A 19,107-nucleotide genomic window follows, 5' to 3' on the forward strand; every position below is an offset into this window, starting at 1 on the left:
GGTCCGTAGGATGCAAAGAATATTGAATTATATTTTTATAAAGTAGCTAATGAATATCTTTGTCTTCTGAAAGACAAAATTTTGAACATTTTCCGAGAACTAATGACGTACAAATAAGATAAGAATATGTTGGTTTAATTTTAATGACGGATGATAGTTTTTGTCTGTCGACTTAAAGATACCATGTAACAGCTTAATTGAAAGTGCTCTCCTTTGTTGTTTACGTTGTAAAAACTATTGCATTCTCTTTCAAAGTTAGTTTAATCGGACTTGGCCAAGGAAATCATTTAGGCAAAGTTTGTAATCTAACTTGTAATTTTTTTTCAGCTTAGCTGACGATTTTATCAAATACAGAATTAAGTAGTACTCTTCAAATTACTTTTGGTGGGAAATGATTGAACGGGTAATGCAGTTTTTTTGATAGTATAGTCCCTTTTTCAGTTTAATCGAGCACGTAGGAATGTAATAAAAAATATAGCTTACATATATATTTTATAATTTTTAAATATGGAAACGAAAGTTTTTAAGGCAGGAGATTTTGTAATCCAATACTTTGTACTTATAACAAGTTTCTGATTCGGACTAACAATTTGATTCGGACCAATTGAGAATCAAACTATGGGCTGGCAGGGGGTACTCATCTACATATGCTACAGGGAGACGTTCCGCCAAAAGGGATGAGGTGTTTTAAAACATTTTAGTTTGAAAACAGCTACAGATTTGAACCACCACGATCTTAAATTGGAAACTGCGAGAGCGAATGAACACATTTTCCTTCAACTCCAAATGAATGAGAGAGAAAGAGAAGAAATCAAAGTCCAGCATTTCAGCATAATTTTCCAGGTCAATTTTACCTGCTAATTCTTGACTTCTGCATTGATACAAAGCTCAATCCATTTTAGATATCTCTTGTCAAATTCTTATTTAAGAAGTGTAAGTCGGTAAGGGACCAGTCTGTCGCCTGGGGGTGGGGTGGGGGTGGAGGATGTTCGGAGATAAAATAAATTTCAGGGGGAGTGGAGGGGGGATCAGTCGTTGCTAACAGAGTATAAAGTGAGGAATATAGAGAATTGACTACCTATGAAGTGTTTGTGTGTGTTTAAGGGGGGGGGGGGTTCCTCAGAATATTACAGAGCCTAAGGGGGGATTGGGTAAATTTTATTGTGACACAACCAAATTCCTCCTACCCCTCCAAGAGGTAATGAATAGTGACCAGCTCCAAAGACTCGCGTAGATTGATAACTGTTCAGTAAGTCTGAGACTCAAAGCTCTATCAAAGACAAAAGACTCACATGTCGGAGAACTCCTGTTTACCAGCGACTCTGTCCTGGTTGCCACTGATACTGATAACATTAAGCAAATTGTACGGTAAAGATCTGATGTAACTCTGTCGGATTAAAAATTGATCCCTAAAAATCAGGACTTCAATCTGTGAAACTCACGGGATCTAACTAGTTTAAATAGTCTAATTAACTAGTCTAATTAGCATCGTTACAATGCCATAAACCGATTTGTCAACTGATCTTCGGAAGATATTCGTACTTAAAAAGCTTGTTTTGCGCCTCAGTGCCGTTATTGGTGTGAACTATGTTTGTCACTTGCTGCTTTCGAAAAGCCTGTGCCTGTGAACTTTGCATGATAGCCACGTGTTAGATAGTTCTGAATATTTCATTGGTCTTTGTAAAGCCGGGATTCTTTCAAAGTGTTCATTCGATTTTCGAATTTGTCTACTGTGTTAGCATAGGTGATGCTCTTCATAAGGTCTAAAATATCTCTTGCTCGGCAGACGAAAAGCCATTCTTCTTTGACTTGCACCAGCGATGCATTCCTTGTAATCTATGGAAATCACAAATGTACACAAAACTTTTGGGAAATTGTTCTTCAAGTGCAGCGATTTCTGCATTGGAATAATCCACCATGAAGTACGTCGGATTCCACACTGGGTTCCATCCCTTGATTATGGCAAGTGCTTCACTTATAGAGGCTTGATCTTCGGACTGGCACATGAATTTAGCCACAACCTTATATCCCACGTTGGTATGTACACAAACGAAAAAAGTGGAAACGTACCTTGTCGTTTTGTACGTGGCGTCCATCAGGGCCAGTTCACTACCATATCTTTCAAACATTCGTGGTTGCAATCTTGATGTACAAAGAAGAAGGTTTCCTCAGCAGTTCCAGGTCTTGGTTCATCTTTTTCGTTAATGACAGCGTCTCTGGTTCGGTAAAAGAAGTTGCTTTTGGGAGACTTAGTTTGCCATTAGTTTACCCAATGCTTCTTGATCGTAATCGTAATACTTCACTGCTGAAATCGCCTTGGCAATGTGATTGCGCACGTCCTGACGACAAGGGTAGTATCGCCTATTTGTTTTCTTTGGTCTTCGTTCCTCGGGATGGCCAGAAAATAGATCCTCTCGAACATATTTATCAAGAGACCTTTGCAGCTCAGAAAAGTTGGTTATGTTTTGGTTTACAAGGTCGTAGAACTTGTCAACTACACGTTTATCGACGTAATGTCCGATCGTGAACAAGTCCCTGACAGGGTGGTTGACATGAGAGAAGCTTAATGGGATCTTCAGATGGAACCGAGTCGAGGTACGGAATCTAAACCCCGAGTCACTCTTCGGTTTGTCATTGATTTCTTTTAGAACAGCCCTCTTAGCCATCACCAAGCTATCATCCGACAGGAACTTTGCTTTGTCAATGAAGTAATCGTTGTACACTCGAATACATCGAATCTGCATGACGGCCGGGAAATCCAATTTTTCGAATTCTGTGAGTGTATTCTAGTTTTTCTTGCTCATTCGTGTACATGAGCGTTGTTACTCTTGCAGGTATAACTTCCTGGGGCATCCTAATTGGTACAGAATATTTTAATATAGGTCACGGCTGTGTTCTATGGGGGCAAAATTAAATTACATTATTCCTCCAGCAGCGATATTATCTGGGACATCGTAATAGAAAATTAATCAGTCCATTTGAATAAGCTCAAATTCAACCTCTCGACTCTCAGTTTCCGTTATCATTTCTCGATTGACCTCTTTTTTTACTTAAACGAATGTTTGTTAATTCATTTACTGTAATTTTAACCAACCTTTGAAGATCCATGAATACAATGTCGAGTTTCACTGCCAGAGATTGAAAAGGGATGGCCAAACAACTGTATGACAATACGGGAGGTGCTGTCAAATGAAATCAGATAGAGTTGTTAAGCAACATGCCTTATTTCCGGTTTACGTGCAAAAGTGGCAATAAGAACCAGACCTTTGACCCAAACCTTTCAACCAAAGCTACTGTTGGCTGTTTCTAAACCAAATAGACCTTTTAGGTAGAGATAAATGAATAAAAAGTAGTAACAACAGCAATAACAACAAACACAAAGAAACTGAAATGAAATGTGAACATGAAGTTAAGACGTAACATCTTACAATCGCGTAAGGCTGCCTTGGAAGAAGTTTACCATAAACTCTGAAAGACGGCGATTCTTCTCTATTAAATTATTCCTGAATTAGGATAATCAGGATAGGAAACCGGGATCTGTTCACTTTAAAACACTGAGAGATTATATACCTGTTTGAGAAAATCTGTTGTGGTTTTCCTCTTTTGAATGGCTTTCTGTAAGTACATAACACGTGGAGTTCAACACCTGAAATGAAAACGGCTAACAGATCATCCATCTCTGCTTTGTTTCCCTCGAAATATCCAAAACATACATACATATACATACATACTTTATTAACGTGGCTGACACTTAGCCATGTAAAGCCAGTTTACAGGTCAGTCACGAAAGAAAAGATATATAATTAAACCTAGAAGCTATATAAAAGTGTTTAAAATGATGTAGTATCATGCAACTGTATAAATTACAGAACTATCAAACTTATAAAAACTAAGTTAAATTTCAAATAAGGGACTATGAACTTGCAAGGTCGAGCTCCTTGAGTCCCCGTTAAAAACTGCGGCAGCCATCGATATTTCTTAAATTATTACGAATAGTGTTCCATAGTCGGGCAGCCTGGTATCTCCATGACTTGATCCTGTACTTTGTAGAATTTACTTTAGGTAATTTTAAAATAGCATCACCACGTAATATTATAGTTAGAATTACGTGCCGTCAATAACTCGGAAATACTTGTAGGTGCGTTTCCATTCCCAATTACTCCAAACACTGTATTTAACATTTTTGCAAGTCTTTGATTTGCTAATGTGCTATATCCATTTTTTGGAGTTTTTCTGTTGAGCGATTACTACAAAAATGCCAGGACTCGGCATAGTAATCAAAATGTGGAGCAATAAATGCTCTACAAAGGTTTTCTCGCAGCTTTAACGGAAGTAATAATAATAATAATAATAATAATAAAGTAAAGTATTTATAGCGCTTAATCCACTATTTGTCCATGGCGCTTTACATTAAAAAAGATATTTAAAAAGCTAAAAGTTCTACAACATTATAAAAAGAAAGCATCATTTAAGTTGCATCAATAAGTAAAATATCATCTAAAAATTAAAAGAGTTAAAAAGCTTGTTTAAAAAGATATGTTTTTAAATGTCGTTTAAAATGTCTATCGAACTACTGGATCTTAGTTCAAGTGGTATCGAGTTCCATAGTCTCGGTGCCGCCACAGCAAATGCTCTCTCTCCATATGTTTTCAGTCTAGCTTTCGGGGTCGCCAGAAGGTGTTGAGAGGACGATCTTAATTTCCGTTCAGAGGTGTGGTACATAAGTAATTCACTGATATAGGAAGGCGCTGTTCCATTGAGAGCTTTGTAGACCAGTAGGAGAATTTTGAAAACTGTACGGTAACGTACAGGCTAGTGAAGCTGTTTGAGGACGGAGGTTATATGATCAAACTTCCTAGTACGTGTAACAACTCGAGCTGCTGTGTTTTGAATAGATTGCAATCTTGAAATTAGATGTTGTGGAAGACCATATAGCAAGGAATTGCAGCTATCCAATTTCGCACTCTCCTCGTCAATGTACTTTCTGATTTTGGCGATATTTCTTATGTGATAATGAGAAGACTTGCAAATTGATTTTATGTGTTCCTCAAAGTTAAAACACTTATCAAAAAGTATAGAACAAAAAGGAATGTTTTGTTCTGCCTTGTTCGTTTTCGAGGCCAAATGTAGGCGTTGTACAACCAATTGTATTTTCGTTCAGAGCAGTTTATTTGGACTTTACCTAGTAAGTCGTTTACACAAAGCTTGTGCTCTAACTCGCAATTTTTTCATCTTAGCTGATGACTTTATGAAGAGAAGAGTTATGTATGACTCCAAAATTACATCCTAATGGTAGGAAATTGCTTTACGGGTTACGTAGTCCTTATAATGTATAATCTCTTTTTCAATTTACTGTAATAGTTCAAAATTTAATGTAAAGTAATTGATAATGTGTAAGTTATTGTTCCAAAATTCTCAACTCTCAGTAGAAATAATATTTTACATATATATTTGATATTTTTTAAAGGACCACACTAAACTTCGAAGTATATTAACCAAGGACATTGAATATGTGCAAGGACTGCAGTTAAATTTAACAAATGTTGTTTCATTTTTTCGATCCTAGCTTTTACTGAATCTTTCAGTAAAGCCTTATTGAAGGAAACACGGGCTGGAACACACATATCCGTCTTATTTGGGCACGAAGGTTCTTTCTCTGTTTGTATCTGGTCCAGAATAAATATAAGTAACTCCCTCCCTGGTCAAAGCAAAACTCTAAATGCCTTGCGCAAGAGCATAGTTCAGGGCTCTTTGTGGGGAAGTGTCGAGTAATTTCGCTAAGCAAGAACGCTCTTCCATAAAACCAAATGCTTCGACTTAGCGTTGGACTTCCTTTCAACCATCTCGCAAATTTACTGAAAATTCAACAGAAGCTAGTAAAACAGGTCTGTAGCTCTCCACTTTGAATTTGGCACCTTTTATAATGCGGAATATCACCGTGCTGTTTTCAAAAAAAAAAAACCAACAGTTACATTCCCGGCCTTCCGAATTATACCAAATTTGAATGAGCTATCAAAAAAGTGCGTGGTGGTTCAAATCTGTAGCTGTTTTCAAACTAACATTTTTTAAGACACCTCATCCCTTTTGGCGGAACATGTATTTATATCGGAAATTTTGACTAATCTTCCTAACCTTCTGAAAGTTGATCTTAAATTGGAAACTGTGAGAGCGAATGAACACATTTCCTTCAAGAATGCTATTAAAGGCTTTCACCCCAGTCTCGAATTATCACTTTTCAAGGGCAATTATTCCTTATTTAAAAGAATCTGTTGTCTGATTTTATTACTACTGATGAATGCTTCCATTCCTTATTCAAATTATACATTTCAAGGGAAACTATTCCTTAGTAAAGATGATCCCTCTTCCTTTATAATTATTAAGTGAGATAGTTATCTAATACTTTCAGTTCTTCACATGAGCCTAGTACAATGTGAAGTGTTTGTTAAATGCCTGTTTTTATCCATTTATGCGAGGTAAGGCACTGAATGCTAAATACAGTGTATCTCTCAGTTTACCTTTCCTTTCAGGTACTTTGCCTCCCCCTGAACTCTTTTCTACTGATCTTGAAGATGAACTAGAACAACTTCAACAATTTATTTGGATACTTACACTCAGAAAAAGCATGAAAGGTGAGTGAAACATGTGTATTGGCTCCGTTGAACAAGGGAAAAGAAATATGGAAAGTGATGCAAGGAAATGTTTCCACTGGTATTCTAAGCTTGATTTTTTAAGTAACCAGCAGAAAGGTGAAACACTTTCTTTGAGTTTGCTATAAAGGACTCCTATTATTTTCTCTCAAATATCTCAGCAACTTGCAACTTGCCTACATGCAACTTGCAAAGCATCTGCGCTGCTCATTACGTGTTGAAGCATTGAATAATGTGTATTTACTCTATATTAAAGGTAATCCCTCTTCATGTGCAATGCTATCAACCAAGAATGGTGTTTAAAAATTCCTTAAACCATTTTTCTGTTTACTTCTTCTCTCAGGTAGTTCACATTCCCTTGTTCCCACCATTAGAACAGTATTTAGACTAAGCCAGGAACTTAAGAAAGTCAAGATGGAAGGTGAATAAATAATGTACATTTAGAGAAAAAACAATTTTAGTAGAATGCTATTGAACACTTCCACTTCTTTATCGAAGTATATTTTCCCACTGAACTCCTGCCCATGCAGTCTTTTACTGCAGTAATTATTAACAACTGTTATGCCCATTGGAGGCGTAAGATATAAGTTACGTTACTACGCTGGCACCCAGCACCTAGATGGAGGCTGTTTTCACAAGTGGTAAATCCTGGCAACCCAGCCATCAGCCGTCTTGTAGTAAGGAGACAACCTCCCATTGCACTTGGGAAAAAAAAAGAGTAAAAGAAAAGAAACTGGCTTCTTAGGATAAGTTCATCATGGTCATATAAACTTTCAAATGTTGGTACATATGCAAAATTACAGGTGCTGTTTCAGGTTATGCGTAGTTTCGTGGTGCGCACTTGCAGTGCTCGGGATTTGTACGCGCATTATGTGCGCGGTATTGTCGTGAATCCTGGATACAACTCTAGCATTTTATCAGAGTGCTTAGACATTTTTAATGGTATCCATTTACAACCTTGATGTCTTAAGGCCCCGCAAGCGTCAAATTGTGCTCTAATTCAGAACAAGGTGTACACATGCAGGTTGTAACTTGAGTTTTTATGTCGAAGGTTGAGGAGCCTTTGTGTAAGCCACCTCAGAGTTACGATGACCACATCGCGCTACCAGAGGTTATTAGCATTCCCACATTGCTGCTTCAATACTGCATGTAGTACTAATGCATATGAGTGAACTGTAGTACATGTAGGAGGGCCTCAATGGGGCTAACCGTTAACCATAATAAAAAAACATTTTCCTCTTAGTCGGAAAAATTGACGAATTTCAACCGTCAGTCTTAACATAGCATAACATAACTGTTTATTCACAATTCAAATTTTGAATAAAAGGTAAAAAGGAAACAAGAGGTTACCCCTTTCAAGTTTTTCTCCTTAAATAATTAAAAATCACTGTAAAATAGTTCAAAAATTCCTAAAACATTAGTAAAATGGCATCTGAGTCTGTTCTTGTAAATGTTCAGAGTTTTTGCCTTTGCAACTTCTTTAGGTAAATTATTCCATTCATTGACTATATTCACACAGAGAGAATACTTAAAACTGTTTAGCTTTGCGGGCAATGGTTTCACTTTATGGCAAATGGTTGGTTCTTAACTGTCGAAAATCATGTGCAAATGTAAAATACTTAAATGGGTGTAGCCGGTTAAGACTGTTAACCGCCTTATAGCACTCGGTAAGCGAAGAAAATAATCTTCACAGATGTAGAGTTGGCCATTTAAGGACCTTTAAGCGCTCTTCATACGACATATCTCGGCCAGTGTTTCTGATTGCATATCTACGTGTTCTGCGTTGTACTTTCTCGAAAGTAGCCGAATCCTTTCTGAGGTGTGGAGACCACACTGGAGAGCAGTAATGAAGTACTGGATGTACTAAACTCGTGTACCATGAATGAGTTGCTAGTAATCTGGGATCGCCACGGGGCAAACAACGGAAATTGCTACAAAGAAATATAAAGCGAAAAGTTGTCTCGGCGTCCAATAAAACGATTTTTGAGATAATTCAGCGCTTTTTTGCAGCCGTTTTATCAGAAAAGGATGAAAGCAATGTTTATACGTTGGAAGTCTAAGTCTTTGATCAAATAACCATGAAATATGTGTTAAAATCTACCGATAGATTTCTCTCCTTTCGTAAGGTTTATTGTGAAATCGTCATTTCGTAATGTTCTCGAAACATCACATAGTTACGTATAAATCAAAGGAAATTACCTAATAAAGTAATTTACGTGCACAGCCATTTTTAATACTAGCTAACAACTTTCATATACAAATTATGGCTTCCAGAAATTTACCTACTCAAAGGAGAGAATTCGTCGTCAGAGGAGATGAAAATTGTTTTTACCAAGCAATTGCCCTCTGGAATGATGAAATAAGTGATGAAATAACATGAAGAAATCCGCAGGTTAAGTTCTAGTTTGATAGAGAGAAATCCGAAGGTGTTTGAGCCGCTACTTTTCTCTTCGAACTCCGTGGAGGATCATGTCAAAAACAGCAAGATCACGGGAACTTGGGCTGAAACTGTGGACATCTTCCGCTGTGCATCACTTCTCGAGCGACCCATTTGCACCTTCTTATCGTCGCAGAAAACATGATACAACTTTGAACCGATTATGAAAACTGATTCGTTTTCATCGCTCATGAAAAAGAAGTGCAAGTGTCCAATCACTTTGATGTATCATGATAAGTATGCTCAGGCGAATCATTTTAATCTCCTTCTGCCTAGAGGTAACTGTTGTAGTGTTCCAGTGCCTGAGAATACAGCATCCTCTGTTTCAATAGATTTAGAAAACGGTGGTAATTCATACGCCAAAGCTTTGAAACAAATGTCACAAACTCATCCTTCCTTCAAACCACATTTGATTAAATCTACAGAGTCCAAGCAACCCGGTCAAGATCTAACTTCTTTAAGTACAAAAACATTGTCTTTGAACTCTAAAACAACTGCGGAAAAGCCAACTCAATCTTCAGAAGCTACCACTGCCAAACAAACCTCTTGTGTGAAACAGCTAAATCCAGCTACATGTACTAAACCTTCTGCTGTCCAACAACCATCTTATTCTACTATGACCAGTTCCCAAACACTAACAGAGAAAACTTCATGTACCACTACTAAGCAACCATCTTGTAAACAAGCCATTGCAACAATTACTGGTTCCAACTTTGATCAAATGGATGTGAAAAAAATTAAAGCATTTATTTCTGCCCGGGGTGTTCAAGTCTCCACTTACCGCAAAACTGAACTTATTCACCTAGCTAAAGCAATTGCTTTTATGGACCTTCCTACTGACCCTGAATTTGAAAATGAGTCCATTGATGAATGTTTGTCAAGACGCCTCACACTTCCAGTAGGACAAAAAATTTTGAACCCCTTCCAAATGGCATCATTGACCAATGATTTCACTCAGCTCCCTCCATCTGGACTAATGGACATTTTTAATCATCAGATTATGAGCAAAACTGATTATGATAAAAGCAAGTTATCCTCCTGGCGCTCATTTGAAGAGTACAATTTATGTACAAATGGCCATGTTCAAAGCCTTGGAGTAAACACTACAGAGGACCTTGATGGCAGTACTTTTTTTGTGTTTGTAGCTGGAGTTATACTAACTCAGAAACAAAAAAACTTGAGAGGGCGATAAACTTTACAGGCTCTGATTTGTTCTGGACTCAACTGAGTGTGTGTATTCTGCATTCTCTATGTGCAAGGGTGGAGCCGATCAAGGATGCAGACATTTAGGAGCAACTTTGTTTGAACTTGATGATTTTCTTTCAAATCAAAGAAAGTCTGTCACCTCTATGTCTGCATATTGGAACCCCAAGCCAACACCCACTCGCAAGCCTGCACCTGTGTCTGAAATGAAAGTTTCCAAAAGCTCTTTGATGAAAAAGAAAAGAAAAATAACACCATACGATGATTCCTGGATTGATTCCCTTGATCCTAGACCCATGAAAGGTAGAAAGGAAATAAATCATAAAGAAAATATTGATTTTACAAAGAAACTCTGAAAAAATTGATCCTTGTTCCGGTATTCTTGATTTTTTACTGTTTTCCCCAAATTATGATGAAAATGAAAATTGTTCTTCTCATTTTGATAATAATATATCTCACCTGAACATATCATCCCAAGTTATGAATTATGTCAAGACAAATTCTAATAAGCTATCAGAGGACAACCTTTTAAATTTAGCTGAAGAATTTCTAAAAGCCTTGACCTTTTCAGACAATGATAGCATGACTATAAACGAAGCAACCATGGGACAACACGAAAACAAAAGCTAGCATGAGATGAGACACCTTTTAGTTACTGGGAAAAAATAAAATCTCTTTATACCTGAGAAAAAACTTTAGAAAAAGATCCTCATATTGATGTATCACTCACTGTTAAAAATTTCACAGAACAAAAAGAATTCAAAGAAAACCAAGTGTATCCTGAAGCCATAGAACATGGTATAAGGAAGAAGAAAATGCAAAATTTTACTACACAAAAGTCAATGAAAAAAAGCACTGTTCATTTGATCTTGAGGAGCCAGGTCTCCTTATTAGTAGCAGTTCTTCTTGGATAGGAGCAAATCTAGATGGTATTTGAAAATGTCAGTGTTGTGACCCCATGGTAGTAGAGATAAAATGTCCATTTAAAGGGAATGACCTTGACCCTAAAATTGCTTTCCTGCTACCAACTGTTGGTGGAAAAAAAGATGAAAATGGAAATGTTTTTCTGGACAAAAAATCATTTACATTATTTCCAAGTTCAGACTGGCATGGCAGTTGCAGCTTTTAACAACTTGCGATTTTGTTACCTATAATAGTAAAGGGATATTTATTGTTACAATTACTTTTAATGATAAGTTTTGGGAAACTGTTGTAGCAGCAGTTTACAAGTTTAACTGTCAGCAAATAGTTCCTTCTTTCCTTATGGAAGCCTTACCTGATGACAATTTTCACACAAAAGAGTTATCCCAAAGACAAGAAGATCAACAAATTCAGTAAATATAAGTTCTTGTTTCTGCAGTGTGTTCCTTACTTTATGTTTCTTCCACATAAATTAGTTAATGCCGCACAAGCAAAAATAATTCTATCAACACTGGTTTTAACAAAAGTGGAATAACTCCTGAAAGAATTCTAAATTGCTTCAATCTCAAAATGTTTCTTTCAACGTGAGTTCTTAATGATGCCACACGACAGCTATGTGTTGTCCCTTTTACTGATAGGCATGGTCCTCGACAGTAGGCTGGTGAGACAAGGCGGATTTTCTTAAATGTTAAGAGATCCCAAATCACAAAACCCTTGTCAGCCATGACTGCATCCCCCTCCTCAAGCAAGTCTAGCAATCCACTTTGCCTAACAATTTCTTTGTCACTGATGGATCCTGTCCGTAATGGTGGAATGAAGGATACATCACCAGTTGGTGTTATTGCTACCAACAATTTGGCAGTGTTCCAATGTTTGTAATTACTCCATGTGATCTTTTGGCTTGAAGGAACTTTTGGTTTTTGTATGAAAAGTTCAAGACAGTAAATTATAACTCTTACATTCTTAAATTTTTTTAACCTTTTTGGCAGACATTTTTGTAATTCTGATCTTGAAGGCCATGGAACCAGAAAGGGTAGCTCTTGAGAAAGAAATATTATCCATGTATTGTAAATTCTGGATACTTCAGAAAAATTAATGCCAAAAGTGTCAGCTAGGAATTTGGCATCAAAACCTTTTCTTGTTCTCACTAAGGTAAGAACAAGTAGTTCCCATCTTGTCAAGACTCCACCATTTTTTCTCTGTTTTTGTGTCTCAGCTACTCGTTTTTTTGATGACTTTTTAGTATTCTTATTACCCCTCCAGAGACGTATTTCAACGGCCTTTGGTTCTAAAACTTAAAAAACCAAATCAAGCCTAGACCTAGTTACACCTGTGAAACGATAACAGTTTTTAAAACAAGTTGCCTGGTCAATTAAATATTTTCACTTCTCTTTCACTTGACTTAGACACTCTGTCTGTGTAGCTGATTCAACAAGAAAACTAGCTTCATGATCAGTATCTACAGGGAATGCTGAGGCTAAATAATCTAATTCAGTGTTTTCTTCTAATAAAGTCTCGTCCTCCACAAAGGGCTCATTCTCAACTGGAACTTCACTTTCGTCACTATTTCGCTTTCTCTTCCTTGAGCGACTCTCTTTGATCTGTGTAGATCGGATCTCTGGGGGAGGTCTTTTAGATTTACTCTCACAATCATACCCTTTCATGACAACGTTGGTGTAAGACATTCAGAAGTTCTGTAACCTTGTGCAAAATGATTTGAACAGACCTTCGTACTCATTGTTACCTTGAAGTGATCACGATTAATAGATCTAGCCCACGACAAGAAATCTTTCTTACTCTTGGGGGAGTAAAATCTCAATATTCCAACGTGAGGAAGAGTAGTTTTCTTTTCTGGGTACCTTCGATCGTTGTTACAACCTCACACAGCACAGTGATCGCCGCGAAGCATATTTCCAATAATATTTGTGTTAACGAGCTTAGAAATGAGCCAGAAGTATACCGCATACATTAATTTACAAATGAAAAAGCTTGAATGGGTCACTTACTCGCAATTATTACTTAATTTCGAGATATTTCAGTTGTCTTTTAAGTAGTGCCTCATTTTAATAAATTCTCTGAACTGAGAATTTGACCGTAAGTACTAAAATAGTTTGTCTTTTTGTGTCCTTCATGATAGCATTAGAGAACACCATGTATCCGACCATTAGATCAGGACTGGCGAAGTTTGATGTTAGTTTACCCGAGGAACTCCAAGACTATGTCAGTTACTTATTAGATGAGTCAGCTAAACTTCACTTACGCAAGCAAGGTACTTAACATTGTTAAAATAAGCTTGTATTGGCTTTGAAACATATGTCCAGTTATCCATATTCGGTCGTAAGATTATTGAGAAATACTGGATTTGTGTAATAGTCAAGAGATTTTTTTTAACCTAGATTTGTGATCTTGTGTTAGGTTTTTTTCATTCTCAGTAGACCTGGTATCTTTATATAATCATCAAATGACCTGCGCGGTCTAATGCCCGTTCTTATTAAGATAAAAGAAATTATAAATAAACCCCTTTATGAAGGCCGTGCGCGGTTGCGCTGGCAGGGGCATTTAAAGCTGCAAGGCCAAGCGTGCGTCCACGCGAGAAGAAAGTAGAATGAGAACAGTGGCGTTCATGGAATAAAAATCTGATTGACTGAGTAAGATCAGGTCGGACCAACATGACCCTTCTACTCAGTCCATAAGTGCATAGAATTCTGATGCTAAGGCTGATCGCTTATGTGGTGTAGCCTAAGTACTTTATGATCGTATTACCAAGAAAAAGACGTCTCTTTCAATTTATCAACACGAATACTTCGTTGTTATATTTGCAAAGTGAAAACAATTTTTTTTCTCTTGTGTTCTTGAAAATGTTCTGAAACTTTAAAACCACATTTGGAAAAAAAAAAAAAACAACAACAACAACTTCTCTCGCGGGCATTTTCGACTCCAAGAGTTTTAGATTATTAGCGAGGGAAAAGATAATATTGGAATAAAACTTTATGACAACGATTTACAACTTCGTAAAGGATTTGCTGACATTTTAAGACTTCTTGGAAAAGAAAAAAAAGAAAATAGGCTTAGTTTAATGTTTTTGGTATCGCACGACATTTTATTGTTTATACTGTCCGTCTCCTTGTTTTCCCAACTGGTTTCCTTTGACTTGGGATGATTCAACAATAAGTCGAACACGGAAACTCGAAATTATTTTTGTGTCCAATTTGCCTAGGTGTTTTCTGTGCTTTGTCAGTTTTTAGACTAAAACAATGTAAAGGTAGTTTTTTTCGCGGTAATGTTTTCAAGTAAAAATTAATATTTCTTTTGTTTTAATCCTTTAGTACTTCAACCACCTCGTGCCTTGGAGGAATTACGAGAAGCAATGGATAAAGACGAATTGAAAACATTCCTTACTATTCACATCAGAGAAGGTGCATGGCAGGTGGTGCTGCTGTTTACGGATGAGCTCTCTATACATGAACCACCATGGGGCAGCCATCATGAAATTTATAATAAGGACGAGGACGAGGAGGTGTTTATTGAAGTGATATACAGTTCGACGTCAGGCATATTGAAGGCGTGGCCAACAGAGTTCGACCCTGGTTTGGTAACACTGTGTAAAGCGATCACCAACAGGGACTGGAAAGTAACCAGATTAATTCTCGCTTACAGTCGGATATCTGATGAAGGTTTGAAGAACTTAAGTACAGCGCTTACTCAGGGTGAACTTTACAGCTTGACACTGTATGACATTGGTTTACAAAGTCAAGGATTAGAACACCTGTGTACCGCGCTAACCAGCTTAAACTGCAGATTAACAAACTTAGACGTCAGTTACAATGATTTGGGAGAGGTAGGAATAATGCAATTGTGTAAAGCGCTAGCCAGCGTTAACTGCAGATTAACAAGCTTAAACGTTAGTTGCAATAAGTGGGGAGACAATGGAGGAATGCACTTGTGTAGCGCGCTAACCAGCGTTAATTGCAGATTAACAAGTTTAAACGTCAATGAAAATCAGTTGGGAGACAACGGACTGAAACACTTGTGTGATGCACTGACCAGCAGTAACTGTGCTTTAACCAAATTAAAAGTCGGTTTTAATAGACTAGGAGATGGAGGAATCAAAGAATTGTCTGAAGTCTTAATCAACGGATTCTGTACATTAACAAGCTTAGACATAGGCGGCAATGAATTTGGAGATGAAGGAATCAAGCACCTTTGTAAGGCCTTGACTGATACCAAATGCAAACTACGGAGCTTAAACCTCCAGGGAAATCGGTATGTAACAGATGATGGAAAAAAATATTTGTCTCAAATGTTAACTGGTACTGACTGGGAAGATAAAGGAGCTCTACGACTTTTCCGTACAACTAAAAAGTAGACCAAGGAACAGGTCAATGGCACAAAGCCCTGACAAGTTCCTCCTCTTACGTTTCGCTTGTCATGAAATAAATTCCATTTTTATGAATGACAACTTGAAGATTATTGTTCAAGGTGATTTATTAGATAACTGACTTGCTAGTCACTATCACTTGTTGAACGGAGTAGTAAAATTGATTAGCAGTGAGGCAGTCGAAACATCGCGATCAAGAATTGAGAAATGACTCATTATCAGGACACAAACGATTGTTCAACGTTCATTATTCGGTAGACGAACTTCTCTGTGTTAAAAAATAGACTCTAAATGCAACTGCAATTTCGTATAACGGGTCTGTTGGCAATAATGTTGTTACTTTTGTGACAAAAAGTTTTAAACTGCAGACAATAGGTTGTACTGGTGATTTAGCTGTAATAAGATGCCAAAAATATTGAAATAAGAGAAATGATAAGTTTTGAGCTCGGTAAAGAAATAGAGAAAGATATTTTCTTCGTCTTGTCACGAACGAGGGACAAAGGAAAAATTCTGAGTCCACATGAGAAATCTTACCTCAGACCTTCGGATTCCGCACTCTGATGCTCTACCAGTGAGCCACAGAGACTCCACAATGCGTGAGGTCTACTACGAAGTTCATATAGGACGCGTCCTGCATACTGCTAGGATCTGCAACGTCGATAGCGTAATGTTTGTAGATAGAAATAGGAGAGATGGTAAGTTTTGAGCTCGGTAAAGAAATAGAAAAAGATGTTTTTTTCGTCTGGTCACGAGCCTGATATAAAGAATAGAATCTGAGTCCCCATGAGGAATGGAACCTCAGACCTTCGGATTCGGCGCTCCGATGCTCTACCACTGAGTCACAGAGACTCCACGGTCTTTACCGAGCTCAAAACTAACCATCTCTCTTATTTCTATCTACAAACATTACCCTATCGATGTTGCTGATCCTAGCAGTATACAGAATGCATGTCATATCAACTTCGTAATAGTCTCTGTGGCTCAGAGGTAAAGCATCGAACCGCGGAATCCAAAGGTCAGAGGTTCGATTCCTCGTGGGGACTCAGAATTTTTTCTTCGTCCCACGCTCGTGACAAGACGAAAAAAAAACATCTTTCTCCATATTGAATTATTTTTTTATAACCTAAGTAATGAATATCGTTGTCTTCTAAGAGAAAACTTTTAAAAGGTCTACATGAACTTGTGACGTACAAATAAAGTAATAAAATATTTTCTCAATTTTCATAGGCTTTCAATTTTTAGTTGGTAGACTCCAAGAGTATAATGTTTAGCTTAATCGAAATACACTTGGACAATAAGGAATGTTTTGTTCTGCCTTGTCCGTTTTCGAAGCCAAATGTAGGCGTTGTACAACCAATTGTACACTCGTTCAAATGAGTTTATTTGGACTTTACCTAGTAAGTCATTTGTGCAAAGCTTGTACTCTAACTCGTAATTTTTTTTCATTCTAGCTGATGATTTTATGGAGTGCAGATTTATGTATTACTCTAAAATTACATACTAATGATAGGAAATTGTTTTACGGCTTACGTAGTCCTTATAATATACAATCTCTTTTTCAATTTACTGTAATAGTTCAGAATGTAATGTAATCTAATTGATAATGTGCAAGTTATTGTTCCAAAATTCTCAACTCTCGGTAGAAATCATATTTTAATATATATTTGATGTTTTTTAAAGGACCACACTAAACTGCGAAGTATATTAACCAAGGACATTGAATATTTGTAAGGACTGCAGTTGAATTTAATAAATGCTGTTATAATTTTTCGATCCTAGCTTTTACTGAATCTAGCTGGCAATAGAGCCTTAGTGAAGGAAACACGAGCAAGAACACACGTATCTGTTTTATCGTGGGAAAGAGTCAAGTAAAGTTTTGGTAGGCAGGAACGCTCTTCCATTAAACCAACTGCCTGGACTTAGCCTTGGACTTCCTTTTAATCTTCTCGCAAATTTACTGACAACAGAAGCTAGGGAAACAAGTCTGTAGCTCTCCACTCTGATTTTGGCACCTTTCACATAAAGCGGAATAACTCTGAGCTGTGTCAAAAACAAATGAACAAATAAGCAGCTATATTCCCGGCCTTCGGAATTATGCCAATTTTGAATAAATTATTAAACAAAGTGCGTAGGGGCGAGGATAGTAAGTTACTACAACATTTTAAGATTCTTGGATGAATGTTGTCAGCGCTGCAGCTTTTATAGGCATTTAATTCCAACAGGAGATTTTTAACTTCATTGTGTTTGATACCTGCGCAAAACTCTTTGTCCTATCAATTTCCTGTACCAAATTAGAGTATTTCAAGGTTGTTTGTTAAATTTGCCATCGCCTTCCTTTGCAATCTTAACACTAGTCTAACTAGTCTGACTAGTCTAACTCCCAGGGTCTTTCGTTCACCTGACATATTAATTAATAGAGAAAAGCAAAAAGCAACAATTCTGTTACATACTTGAGCATGTCATCATCATCAATTCATCAAATCCCAAAGTTGAGAGAAGAATTGATTCAGCTACAAAAACCGTTGGCGCATTACATAAACAAATCTGGTCTCATCAAGAGATCAGAATAGCTTCTAAGATCAAATTGGATATGTTACTCTTGTTCTCCCATCTCTGCTTCATTTAACAAAAACAATGGCATGGTACCAGAGGCATCTCAGAAAACACCAGAATAAAAGTTTGGTACAAGCAGAATCTCATACCACGGCATACATCAAATAGTTGCATTACATTAAGTGAAGTAGGGAGGATAGAAACTCTGCTGAAAAGATTTGCTGACACGTCACACAGAGAATACAGGCATGAATGACCGCATTAACAATATTTGAGTAGTATGAAAAAGGTTCTTCATTTATTGACACAAATATTCACAATAATGTGATCACATGAACTTACCAATTGCAGCTTTCACTTCCAGCATAAATTGAGACAAAAATTAATTTAAAATGCCTCCTCACATGAGTACTTATAATTACAATCCTTTCATTTCCCAAATTGACCAAATAGGAATTTCTCCTTACAAGATTGATACTTTTTCATGCAAAAAGATAGTGGGACGAAAGGAAAATATCTACTGGGCGATATACTGTTGATTTAACACCAAGTCTTCAGTGCTAAATAGAAGTAAGGGATTGTAGACCATGAGGAAAATTGCATGATACTCAGACCTGAGTAATGGAAATTGGATTGCATACTTGATCTCTTCATTATATTTCACTATGTTAGTTATATTATTTGGGAGACCCCTATTCCGGGAACACAAACTTTGGTCTCAGAAAAATGTTCTATCATATCTTTGTATCCTTTACCTCTATGGAAGGGACACTAATCACAATGACAGCAGCTTTCACAATATGACCTTTCTAACACATGGTTTGATGATATAAATTTTTTTGCCAAAGGAAGGATTTAGGGGGATTAATTATGGACAAACCCTAAACTTTACTTAGGGGACACTTGCCCTGGTCCCAGGGTGTCCCCTGGATTGCGTACTTGATCTCTTCGTTATATTTTCATTGTTT

At 37.1% G+C, this 19,107-nt stretch overlaps 1 protein-coding gene and 2 pseudogenes across 1 annotated transcript; 1 reads left to right on the plus strand and 2 right to left on the minus strand.

The window, feature by feature from the left end:
- Window positions 1-1,465: 1,465 nt before the first annotated feature.
- On the minus strand, window positions 1,466-3,219 carry LOC131779185 (uncharacterized; annotated as a pseudogene).
- Window positions 3,220-6,931: 3,712 nt separating this feature from the next.
- LOC131788628 (NACHT, LRR and PYD domains-containing protein 3-like) lies at window positions 6,932-17,339 on the plus strand. Its single transcript, XM_066170864.1, has 3 exons — window positions 6,932-7,068; window positions 13,346-13,477; window positions 14,535-17,339. The coding sequence occupies exons 1-3, from the start codon at window positions 7,062-7,064 to the stop codon at window positions 15,572-15,574; spliced, it is 1,179 nt and encodes a 392-aa protein (XP_066026961.1). The 5' UTR covers window positions 6,932-7,061; the 3' UTR covers window positions 15,575-17,339.
- On the minus strand, window positions 11,685-13,117 carry LOC131791127 (uncharacterized; annotated as a pseudogene).
- Window positions 17,340-19,107: the final 1,768 nt, after the last annotated feature.

Source organism: Pocillopora verrucosa, chromosome 8, assembly GCF_036669915.1.
Source record: "Pocillopora verrucosa isolate sample1 chromosome 8, ASM3666991v2, whole genome shotgun sequence".
In the NCBI taxonomy this organism is placed as follows: Eukaryota; Metazoa; Cnidaria; class Anthozoa; order Scleractinia; family Pocilloporidae; genus Pocillopora; species Pocillopora verrucosa.

Coding starts and splice junctions, on each gene's coding strand:
- LOC131788628 (XM_066170864.1), top strand. Junction 13,478..14,534: donor ACTTCACTTACGCAAGCAAG/GTACTTAACATT, acceptor TTAATCCTTTAG/TACTTCAACCACCTCGTGCC.